Below are 12,867 nucleotides of genomic sequence, written 5' to 3'. Positions count from 1 at the left end.
AAAGACCTTGATCTCGACATTGACTCACTCCCTGTACAACGCAGTCTTGGGTTAAGCTGGGACCTTGCGAACGACACTTTCACGTTCTGTGTTGCCAGTACTGAGAAGCCATTCACTCGAAGAGGAGTGCTTGCAACAGTTAACAGCCTGTTCGACCCACTTGGTCTTGTGGCTCCTATTACCATCCAAGGGAAGCTTTTACTACGTCAGCTCACCAGCGGTACCTGCGACTGGGACACTCCTCTCCCAGCAGAAAAGGAGGCAGACTGGATTGTATGGAGAGATTCTCTGCAAGATTTGGAGCAGTTTGTAACCCCTCGAGCCTACACAGCAGCTTCCCTCTCAACAGCTCAATATAGAGAGATCCATATCTTTTCAGACGCCTCTATAAATGGCATTGCAGCTGTCGCATACCTCAAGGTTACGGATGCTGGAGGGAAATGCCATGTTGGTTTCATTATGGGGAAAGCTAAATTAGCCCCCTTATCAGTCCACACTGTCCCCAGACTTGAGCTAGGTGCTGCTGTCCTGGCAGTGGAGCTCAGTGAATTGATTGTAAGTGAGCTGGACATCAAGCTGAACAATTTGAAGTTCTACACAGACAGCAAGGTGGTGCTAGGGTACATATATAATGAAACCAGGAGGTTTTATGTGTACGTCAGCAACAGGGTCGAACGGATAAGAAAGTCCACACGCCCTGAACAGTGGCATTATGTCCACACCAGTCAAAACCCTGCAGATGTGGCCACTAGGCCAGTCTCCGCTGCTCAACTCTCAGCCACCAACTGGCTCACCGGTCCAGATTTCCTAGCACACTCCGTTGAGTCAGACACAGCTGAAGAAACTTTCTATGACCTCATTGATTCAGAGTCTGATATGGACGTTCGATGCCACACCACTACAGCCACAGACTCCCAGAGAAGCATTGGTTCACATCGCTTTGAAAGGTTCTCCACATGGCATTCCCTGGTTCGAGCTGTGGCCTCCCTCATCCACATCGTTCAGGTCTTCAAGTCTGAGAAGGACAGTAACAAACAAGATTGCACTGGCTGGCATCACTGTTTGAAGCCTCACACAGCTGACACACTGTCACAGGCAAAGAATACCATCATCGGCTGTGTACAAAAGGAAGCATACCAAAATGAGGTGTGTTGTTTGCAGAAGGGAAAAGTAATTCCCAAGAACAGTTCCCTTCGAAAGCTCAACCCTGTCCTTGATGGGAATGGACTCCTGAGAATAGGCGGGCGGCTCCAGCATGCTACACTTGAAATGGAGGAGAAACATCCTCTCATTATCCCAGGCCGCAGCCACATTGCAACACTACTCGTAAATCACTACCATGAGAGAGTTAAACATCAAGGCAGAATCTTCACCGAAGGAGCTATACGCACAGACGGCTACTGGATTGTGGGAGCAAAGAAATGCATCTCCAGGAATCTGCATAGGTGTGTCACATGCAACAGACTCCGTGGTAGAACAGCAGAAGAGCAGATGTCAAATCTACCTTCTGATCGTCTCAGCACTGAACCCCCTTTTACAAATGTGGGCTTGGATGTGTTTGGACCCTGGATCATCTCCACTCGTCGTACCCGAGGAGGTGCAGCAAACAGTAAAAGGTGGGCAGTACTGTTCACATGCCTAAGCATACGTGCTGTGCACATTGAGCTTCTTGAGTCGATGGACACATCAAGCTTTATAAATGCTCTACGGCGCTTCTTTGCTGTGCGTGGTCCCACAAAGGTGATCCGTTCTGACTGTGGCACAAACCTAAAATGAGCCTGCAAAGAGCTGCAAATCTTACAGGATGAGACAAACATGTCAAAGTATCTCAGTGAAGAAGGATGCACATGGCTGTTTAACCCACCCCACTCTTCCCACATGGGGGGAGTGTGGGAAAGAATGATTGGGGTTTCAAGACGGATCCTTGACTCCATGTTATCTCAGATCAGTTCCTCCCATCTCACTCACGAAGTGCTTTCAACCCTCATGGCCGAGGTCGCTGCCATAATAAATGCAAGACCCCTCGCCCCAATCTCGACCGATGCAGACTCGCCCTTTCTTCTGACTCCAGCGATGATCTTGACACAGAAGGTCTGCACCCCTCTTCCTCCCTCAGGATCCTTTGAGAGTGCGGATCTACATCGCCAGCAATGGAAACGGGTTCAGCACCTGTCAAATGCCTTTTGGACAAGGTGGAAGCGAGAATATCTCTCCACACTCCAGAGCAGAAGCAAGTGGCAAGATAGCCAAGTCAACATAAAGGAAGGAGACTTCGTGCTGCTCAGAGACACCCAGGTCAAGAGGAATGAGTGGCCTATGGCTCTCGTCATCAAGGCTCACCCTAGCAACGACGGGAGGGTCAGGAAGCTTGAATTAAAGGTCACTAAAGGGGGATCTGTGAAGACTTTCTTCAGGCCAGTGACTGAAGTGGTGTTACTATGGTCTCCCTAAGCCCTACCATGGACAGTTTCTTGCCCTAACTTTGATAGTGGTATTCTATCTAATACCAGGCGGGGAGTGTCATGTTACTTGAATTTAAAGAGTTTTTAGCACCCCTAGTGGTTGCCTTGAGGATTGCTACCAGCCAATCTTTACCCTGTTCTTATTGGGAGTTGTGATCACATGTGTAGTTTACCTTGTTCTTATTGGCTGTTGTCATTACATGTGCTAGGCTTTCTTCCTGGTCAGCTTTGTTGTGAAAGAGACACACATATGCTCCAGAATATTCAATCCTTTGCCTTCCACCTGTTTTGAGCCTTGGAGAAGCTTTGTCTGTGAGTTAATATTACATGTTTCATCTTTAATTTAATCTAGTTTATGGTTAATTACCTACCATGCCATTTACTACAACCAACTTTGTCATTTGTTGTGCAGCCTTCTTGTTTCTAACTGCATAATTTAGGCATTACATTTATGTTGTATTATTTTTTATTAAGAGCACTTTTTCTTGTGCATTTATTTTCAGTTTCACAAAATGTCTGGAAAAGCATTGTAAGCAAGTTGATGAAGCAAGGGCGAGCTCCCAGAGTGTCTTCCCGTGAGGACGCCAGGACGGGAGGATGGGAGGACAGAGCGGAGGACGGAGCGTCTATTTCACGAGGTTAGCATCACCAGCGTCGTTCCGTCCTCGCGTCCTCACGGGAAGACGGAGCGTCCTCACAGGAAGACGGAGCGTCCGCAGGTTAGCATTTCACCACTGGTTAGCATCACCAGTGTCGAGCTCCGAAAACGTCGGCAGGTTAGCATGTCACCAGCGTTATTTTTACTGAGGTTAGGTTTAGGGTTAAGGTTAGGTTTAGGTGGTGAGGATATTAAACTGGGTGTCAGGGACTTAGCCAGTACGCCACTGTGTACAAGTCCGCGGAGTGGAGCATCTCGTCCACGCTCTGTCCGCGGAGCAGACACGGCTAATCCGTGTTCCGTCTGCGGGGCGGACGTGTCTAATCCGCGGGCAGACGCGTCTGCGATCGTGGACACTCTGGGAGCTTGCCTTCCTCAATCATTTTTTGTTTCCCGGTTACGTCATCAACATGTCAAGTGACCTCCAGGGAACCCCGGAAATACTTGGTGACCCATAGGCTAGCACAGCGCCATCCAGCATCAAAACACCAGAGTCTATGGCAGTCAATGAGTAAATAAGCATTAGTGAGGAAACATAATGAAGATATGTCCTGTCCAGGAGACGCTCAGCTTTCAACGCCGTCATGACCAGCTTCTACAAAAAAGGAGCCTCGGTGAGGCTACTTCACCCGTGTCGACTAAGGATAAAGAAAGACGAGCAGGTTTACCTCTTCAACACTGCTGACGAGGCGCAAGCCTTTTATGATTCACAGTGGGGACAGAGCGAGGGACAGATCGAGGGTGAGTGAACAAAAGCATACACAGACACAGCGCAGGGGGCGTGGGCATACATGCGCACACACACACACACACACACACACACACACACACACACACACACACACACACACACACACACACACACACACACACACACACACAGAAGCTACACACACACACAGAAGCTGAGTAAAACTTAAAAATGAATAATTAAACATTTAAACAATATAATTTAAAATGCATTGACGCTTACTTGAGTGACTTTTTTGTCCTTTTCCATTTTTTTTCTCTCTTTCCTTTTCTTTGAATTTTGGATTTTTTCTCTTTAGCTAGAAATTGTTATTACATTATATTTAAAGAGAGAGCCACCGTCTTAGAAAGAGGTAGGCTAATGCACCGGTGGTATAACAAAGGCAACCTGCAGTTCCCACTTTTTATTTTTCAAGGGAACTTAGGCTTTCAGTTTTTCGTTTTTTGTTGTGTTTTTCAACTAGTAAATGTCTATGCCCCCAATTGGGACGACATATAATTTATGAACAGACTTTTATCTGGCCTTCCAGACCTAAATACTCATAAGCTAATTTTTGGAGGAGATTTAAATCTAACTATTAACCCCTTACTGGACCGTTCAAACCCTAAAAACCTCTCTGTATTGAAAATGTCCAAATCATTGTCAATGTTTATGGAGGACAGTGGATGTGTTGACCCGTGGAGGGCACTAAACCCTCAGGCTAAAAGCTTTTCCTTTTTTTCAAATGTTCACCGAGTTTTCTCTTGCATCGACTATTTCTTTATAGACAGGTATTTCTTAAATCATGTTGTATCTGTAAAGTATTTGCCGATAATAATCTCTGATCATGCACCACTCCAGTTGGATATCTCATTTCCTTTAAACATTAAAATACGCCCCCCTTGGCGACTGGATGCCTTGCTGCTTAGAAACGACGACTTTTGTAAAAAAAATAGCTAGATCCATTGATAACTTCGTGGTTGAAAACAAAGCTGACTCCGTACCAGAATCACTGCTCTGGGAAACACTAAAGGCTGTCTTACGTGGTGAGATAATATCATTCTCATCCCGTGAAAATAAAAACAAAAACAAATGTATTACAGAACTCACAAAGTCAATATCAATTGTTGATAAACAATGTGTGATGAACCCATCACCACAACTTATTCAAAAAAGGACCAGCCTTCAATCGGAATACAACATTCTCTCGACCACGAATGCAGAAAGAATGCTATTACAATCTCATGGCCTAACATTATGAATACGGAGACAAAGCCAGCAAGCTATTAGCACATCAGATCAAATGTCAAGCAGCCTCACGGTTAATTCACCAAATTAAAGATAACACAAACCAAATTACTGCAGATCCTCAAAAAATAAATGATGTGTTTAAAACCTATTATTCAACGTTATACACATCTCAATCAGTTAATCAAACGAAGATGAAATCCTTTTTGGATATTCTTAACTTTCCAACCATTAATGTGGAGGGAAAAAACAACTTGGAGAAACCCATAGAGCTGCAAGAGATTATTACAGCCATTAAATCGTTGTCTCGTGGCAAGGCTCCAGGCCCAGATGGGTTCACAACCGATTTTTATAAAAAGTTTGTTGACAAACTGTCTCCTATTTTGTTAGCCGTTTTTAATGAATCGTTTGAAAACAAAGCTTTACCGCTAACACTTACCCAAGCTACGATAACTCTTCTTTTAAAAAAAGGCAAAGAACCTACTGAGTGTGCCTCATATCGCCCTATTTCATTGTTAAATCAAGAACAAAAGATCTTAGCAAAGATCCTAGCCCTACGATTGGAATCTGTCAGCCCAGATAATTTCAGCAGACCAAACAGGATTCATTAAGGGGCACCATTTGTTTTTTAACATTAGAAAATTATTAAATATTATCTACACGTCAAACTCACTTCTCCCTCCAGAGGTGGTTATTTCGCTGGATGCGGAGAAGGCTTTTGACCGTGTAGAGTGGCCATACCTTTTCTCTGTTCTGCGAAGATTCGGTTTTGGGGAAACCTTTGTGTCATGGATCCAGCTGTTGTACTCAAATCCACTTGCAAGTGTAAATACAAATGCATTGCACTCTTCCTTCTTTCGTTGTCCTGTTTTGTTTTGTTTTGGTTTGTCTTGTTTTGCTTTTGCTTTTAAGTTGTTAGTGTATGTTATGTTGTTGCCTTGTTTTGTTCTGCTGAGTGGCGATTGTTCGTCACGTGCAATGTGCTTTTTAAAAGAAAAAAAAAGAATGACATAGCATTACATGTAATGTAAAGTACATCCAATAAAAATGTTATTATAAAAAAAAAGAAGATATGTTGAAAATGGGTGAAGTGGTCCATTACATCCACCTTTGACGGCACAGCAGTGGGCTGGGGGTTCACCTCAGCCGTAGCGGGGGTCCGAGTCAGTGAGCGACGCTTTGAAGTGGGGCTCCGACGGCATGCAGGAGCCTTTGCGCGACATTTCCATGAAGATGGTGTTGGAGGTGATGCTCTTGCGGTCCTTCTTGGAGGAGAGGCTCCTCTGCCAGCGACAGAACAGCATCTCCACCTGCTCCCTGAAGAAGGTGGTGGTCAGGCTGTACAGGATGGGGTTCAGGGCACTGTTGATGGGCAGGATGAAGATCACCACCCAGCTGGAGATGGTGCCTGCACGGCGGGAAATGGGAAGTTGTCACACTTTAAGTGAGCAGGCAAAATCATACACTGTTAACACTTAATTAAGGATGAACTCATCCATTAATTCATCATGAATGTATCATGGACGCATCATTAATTCCTGGTCCTCCTTGTTAACTAGATGAACTTAACCAAGTGTAATATATCATTGGTTAATGACGTCACAGTTCCACTTCTATACCCAGGATGAGTGCTCATAGTTGGGTAGGAGTAGCGAAGAAGTTCGGTCAGAAGTAGTAGAAGAAGAAGACAGTAGATGAGGTGTCAAGGTGGTGTTCAGGGACCCCCAGGGGTCCTTGAAGGGATTCCCTGGGGGTCCCCAGCAGAATGAGTTAATACAGCGCCAAAATCTGTTTTAACCAGTATAACCCCATTAAATACTTCCGCTATTCAAAAACAGAATAACTTGTAGATCTTTTTTTTTTTTTTTTTTCATGAAAACTCTTGAACATCTTTTAATGATTTTAGATTTTTCTCTTCTGGGGGTTCCCAAAAGTATTATTAGTAGTAGTGCACAGCTCCGTGTCTGTCTATGATTCATGTCTCCTCACCAGGTATCTCCACTTCCAGCAGTGAGAGCACTTTGACCAGGAATATGGGGATCCAGCAGAGGGCGTCAGAGAAGACGATGAAGAAGAACCTGTTGGCTATCGCCACGTCTCTGTGAAGCCTGCTGCCTGCTGTGGCTCTGAGGCCTGTCTTGTAGATGGAGTAGAACATGCTGGTGTAGGACACCACGATCACCAGGAACGCCACCATGTTCAAGCCTGCATGATGACGTCAATACATCATTATAAACATCAATATAAAAACAGATTTAACAAATAAACACTGGTACAAAATAACACAATATTGTGATGTTGCCTGAAGTTATGCCTTCAACTGTAGTCATCTGCATTCCGACGTTCTTGCTGCTCCAGCCCCTCCTCCAGTGGATCAAATGCACTTTCTCTGATGTTTTTTGGATGGCTACGCTTGGCTACGAAAATGTTCTGCATGTCACACTACGTATAATGCTTAACACGGTAGAACAAACCATTGCTGAGTAGCCTTGTTTTTGAAAGATGCTATTATTAATTATTATTATGATGGGACAGTGCCAATGGAGATTTGGTGTAGATTTGGTGTAAGTTTACTTTTTTTTTTACTTGCATCCTAACCAGAGGCAGCATGATCTGTTGAGCACAACGGGAGTCCAATTATTTTCTGGGCTTTGCGTTTGATATCTTGGAATGTTTACAATCCTGTCAAGGGGAAGGATGAATTTCAACATAAAAGTTGGCAGTGAAACCTGGTTTCTATTGGGTTATTTTCCTTTTTAGGTTTAGGTTTGTGACATGGTTTTTTTAACATTAACAAAAGAAACAACACAGCCAACTCAATAAATAAACAAAATCAATCAAAACCTCATCTCCAGTTTCAAACACTAACTAACCTATCCAACATAATATAAAAGTTAGAACAAAATCCCAATCTTATCTACCTAAAATAATCTACCCAAATTGTACTTTGACAAAAACCTGGCGCAGGCCAATGAATAGTTAGACAGCAAAATCAAGCTCAATCATTGTTTACTGTCCATTACTACAGACACCTGTAACCTCAGAATAAAATGGTGCTTCGACTGCTTCGACGGAACAGGATTGGAAGATCTGGAGGGCACTTGCATGGAATGCCCACCACGGGATGAGTACAGTGTGGACATCTGACATGGGATATGACCCATAACGAGACATGGATCCTCACAGCAGGGAGAGAATGATGAGGCTGGCTGGGCACCATGTCAGGCACATGGAACAAACTGGCACTGTGGGAGCCTCAGCCGACCCAGAGGCGCACCACTTACATCATGGGTCTTCAATAGGGAGTCCCCTTGGGGGTCCTCAAGAATTACTACAGGGGGTCCTCCAAATCTTTCAGTGATAGAAAGTTTTTTTCCTTCTTTAGACAAAAATAGCAGATCTACAAGCTCACAACGCCTCGCGCTGCAAGGCGTTTTGAGCTTGTAGATCGGCTATTTTTGGCAAAGGGCTTTGGTGTAGAGGGGAAAAAGAGCAGACTAAGTACAGAGTGAAAGGTAAAGTTTATTAAGTATTGACTGTTCAAGTGGTTAAATATCTGAAAACACAAATTGACATGAATCCTGAAAACGTTGAAGACCTCTGACTTACATACTGTATACACGCTGCGGCACGACTGCGGCGCTAACAACACTGCAGAGCTCGAGACCCTGATGCTAGACAAGGAGGGGGTGGAGGGCAGCAATGGAGGAGTTGGTATGGGCTAGTCCGCACTGCTTGTTAGTGCCACAGATCCCTAATCGTTCAGATAGCCGGTGTTAGTTTGCACAATGTGCAGTGGTATGATCAAAGCACATTCCAGATGGGTAGGTATAGTATCCTGGGACAGGGACAGATTGAAGGTGTCAGTAACCCAACAAGCAATTTGAGGGCTAAATGATGTAATTTGAATGGTTAAACTTCAACTTGACGTCTAGCTAAAACTAGTTTATCAACGGTTTAAAATTGCAATTTTTTTCAAAGTAGTGAAAATGATGGCAGCCAGCAGGATTTAAAAACACAATTTGTTGGTTTTGAGACCCTGTAACCTACACGTTATACCGCATTTTATTGCTATTCCCCAACGAGCAATTTGAGGGCTAAATGACGTAATTTGAACGGTTAAACTTCAACTTGACGTCTATCTAAAACTATAGTTTATCAAGGGTTTAAAATTGCAATTTTTTTCAACGTCTATACATAGCCTAGACATTGTATCACCGTCATTTAAACGACTACATTTCGCCGTTAGCGGCCGCCGAAAGTAGTGAAAATGATGGCAGCCAACAGGATTTAAAAACACAATTTCTTGGTTTTGAGACCCTGTAACCTACACATTGTACCGCAGCTGATCGAATTTATTGCGCATTTTATTGCTATTCATATTTGACATAGGTAGCCGCCCAGGTTGCAATCTTCTGTATACCTGACATGTACACTTACCACTAGACCACGGCCACTTATACAACTGAGGAAGTATCCTGCACTATTTGTATGTGACATATCGCCTCCCGCTGTTCGTTTTAGGTCGGTGCATTTTGTTTGACAATGCAAACTAACTTTATATTGATGCATATTATAAAACGATTTTATTTAATCATTATCATTGAATAATGGTGGGGATGTGGGGAGAGTTGAACAGCCGTACGTGTTTGTGTTTGTTGCTGTCAGAATGAATGTAACACAGAGAAGTAATAGTATGCTGTCATGAGCAGCACCACGGCATTATTTATTACACTTTTAGAATTTTTCAAAGGACTTTTGCCCAGCTTTTTAAAGACGGCTAAAAGACGTGCAATGGCCAGAAAACTGCTCAGTGGATGCAAACTACAACTATTAAGGTAGAACCGGGAGATCTAATCATTTCAAGCTATACTGTTAGCATCCGATAATGAACAACTTGATAAAAATGTAAAACATATGTTATGATTTAAACATCGTTTTCATCCAAACGTTGATATATCGTTCAACTGGAAACGTCAGATGACGCCTAAAACTAAACTAGACTATATAGTGATCTTTAGCTCTTAAAATTACTTTAGTCCAATTTGAAAATCAGGTGTGCAAATTAAACGGCTAGAATCGGTCTGTATGAAGATGTAATCTAGCCAGTTGAAATTAACCCACTTACTGCCAGGGGCCACAAGGTGCCGCTAGAGTGCCAGACATTTCTGCATAGGCCTTCGCTCTAACTTACGAAGACCGGATGAAGTTAGCTTTCAGTTAGCTATTAGCTTCTTTATTTTTTAGAAGCCCGATCTGAAGCTATTTAGCCGCTGCCCTGGGAACACAGTTCAGAGAAAATGATGTGAGTTTGTATTGGAGTCTGCGGCGCGGTGCGGCGGCGTTACCCGATTACGGGCCGATGTAAACAGAATCGCGGCCCGGGGCATGGATGGAAAATTAGACCGGGGCTTCGTTTAGGCCTCCGATTAATTAATTCATTTTTAAATATCCCGGACTAGATCGGGATAGGCACCCCGGAATACGTTGCGCCGCCGACAGTATAGATTGAGTTTTTTTGGGGGGGCTCTAAACTTTATTCTAAACCATTTTCAATGGGATAAATCGTCGGACCATCTAGAATCACTCGTTGGAAAGCGTAGGACGAGCCAGGACCACCCACATCTCTACAAGAAGCTCAGGGTAAGTAAAATAGCAAAAAAAAACATTGTATTGGATTGAAAAAATCCCGAACTTGTCCAGGATAGGCACAAGAAGGGTTAAGGCTCAGCATAGACCAGACGGCTAGATGGGGTCTAGTGCTCATTGGGAAGCATCTCAGCAAGCCAATGATGAGTGCAGCTTCGCACCAAGCATCGTGGGATGTCATCAGGCCATTATGTGTAAACATTCACAGTGCTGAGAGTTTACCTAATCACCTGTATATTATGTTTGGTATGTGGCTGATGTTTTTTAGCATGCTTTCATGTAAATTCTTGTAATTAAGCCTAATAAGACATACAATCGTGGTGGATCTCATTCCTAACAAGGTTACCCTGTGTTGTCTTAAAGATTGACCTGAGTGTGATCGCACTCAGGCACAGGCAGCACAAGGCACGAGGCAGAGGAAGGTCTGCAGTTCTCAAAGTGGAGTCCAGGGACACTCAAGGGCCTTTTCCACCGGCAAAGAACCGGTTCGGGTTCTTTCTTCCGCCTATGGGATGAACCAGAGGTGAGCTTTTCCACCGGGAACCAAGTCGGTTCCGAACCAAGCAAGCCAGTTCGCAGCCGGTTCACAAGAACGAACCAAGGTTCCAAGAAAGTTGCCATCCCATAGGCAGGAGAAAGAACCCGAACCGGTTCTTTGCCAGTGGAAAAGGCCCCTCTGGGTTTCCTTACCAGTGTTGGGCAAGTTACTTTTAAAAAGTAACTAGTTACTAATTATTTGTTACTCTCTGATAAACTAGTTACTAGTTACTTTACTTTACAACAACAAAAAAAAGTGCTAATCTTATTTTGAATTGCTCTGACTGGAAGTAAAACGCTTACTTTCCAAGGACTTAAAGGCTTACACAACACTACTGGCTGGAGTCACACTATAAGGGCATTTCAGACGGTGGCTAGTACGGTAATTACTTTATGAAGCAGGTAACAGCAGAGCTCTCTCTCTCTCTCTCGTTCCCTGTGTCCACGTTCCTTCTGCCTCTGTGCGTGTGTGAGTCTCCTCCTCTTTCTCCCTCTCTCACACACACACACACACACACACACACACACACACACACACACACACACACACACACACACACACACACACACACACACACACACACACACACACACACACACACACACACACACACACACACACACACGTGTGAGTCTCCTCTTCTTTCTCCCTCTCGCTCTCACACACACACACACACACCCACCCACCCACCCACCCACCTCGTCTACAAGTCTCTCATGCAGACTGCAGAGAGAAACAGAGCGTGTTGTTTTACCTCATACAGTTTCAGTCCCAGCACCAGTTCAGTTGGATCACATGTAACGCAACCATTTACATCACAGAAAAGAGAAAAGAGAAAAGTAGTTGCGTTACCTAACGCTGTTACATTGTAACGCGATATTCCCAACTGTTCCTCACAGACCTGTAAGGGCTCTCTGCAAATGTACAAATGGATCCAAATGGACCCATTGGGGGCCCTTGAAATTAAAGAGTGGTTTGATAACCAACGAGCATGGTAGCAATGATGGATTTGAATGACTCTTCAAATTACCCAGGAATATTCCTATGGAGTATCCCTTGGCAGTAGGCTTCTCTTCTCGGACGTGCAGAGGAAAGCACACCCCGTTGCGCCCGTAGTAGTTCCCAAACAGGTCCTCATTCAGGAGGGGTATGACGGCAATGATGAAGCCCACCAGCCAGATGGAGATCAGGATAATCTGATAGGACAACAGTAAACTGTTTAGCTCTGGTGGAAGGGGAAAGAGAGCAATATGATTAGTAGCAATAGTACAGTATCTCAACTCTTAAATCATTCACTGTCCATCGCATACTTCCACTGATTTTTTTGGGTTGTCCCACACTGCGTGTTTTCCCTTTTTTCCCCTCCCATTTAGTGTAAAAAAATCGTAGTCACAGACCCACAGGAACACAGGAAATTAAGCCATCACAACATTAGCTTCTCGTCTGCGGAAATGCCTGTAACTCCGCTGAGAGTTTGCGTTGCATGTCTGGGCGATACATTTGTATTCAACGACTCATAGCCAGACAACCGGTGGTCTGAATTACCTTTTTTTCCCAGCGGAAGCACAGAGATCGGGATCGA

At 44.1% G+C, this 12,867-nt stretch overlaps 1 protein-coding gene across 1 annotated transcript in view; it reads right to left on the bottom strand.

Annotated features, from left to right (window-relative positions):
• Positions 1 to 6,178: 6,178 nt before the first annotated feature.
• Positions 6,179 to 12,867, bottom strand: part of LOC308305141 (relaxin receptor 2-like) — a 173,437-nt gene continuing 166,748 nt past the window's right edge. The window contains exons 19-21 of the mRNA XM_080749841.1: positions 12,316 to 12,481; positions 7,088 to 7,303; positions 6,179 to 6,506 (exon numbers count right to left, since the gene is read on the bottom strand). Of these exons, the coding sequence (XP_080605967.1) occupies positions 6,241 to 6,506; positions 7,088 to 7,303; positions 12,316 to 12,481 (648 nt within the window). The 3' untranslated portion in view covers positions 6,179 to 6,240. The remainder of the gene's footprint in view (positions 6,507 to 7,087; positions 7,304 to 12,315; positions 12,482 to 12,867) is intronic.

This window comes from Nannobrachium achirus (assembly GCF_963921795.1).
Source record: "Nannobrachium achirus genome assembly, chromosome: 19".
Lineage (NCBI taxonomy): Eukaryota > Metazoa > Chordata > Actinopteri > Myctophiformes > Myctophidae > Nannobrachium > Nannobrachium achirus.
Note: the sequence above shows the minus strand (reverse complement) of the source record. Positions and strands in the feature narration are given on the sequence as shown.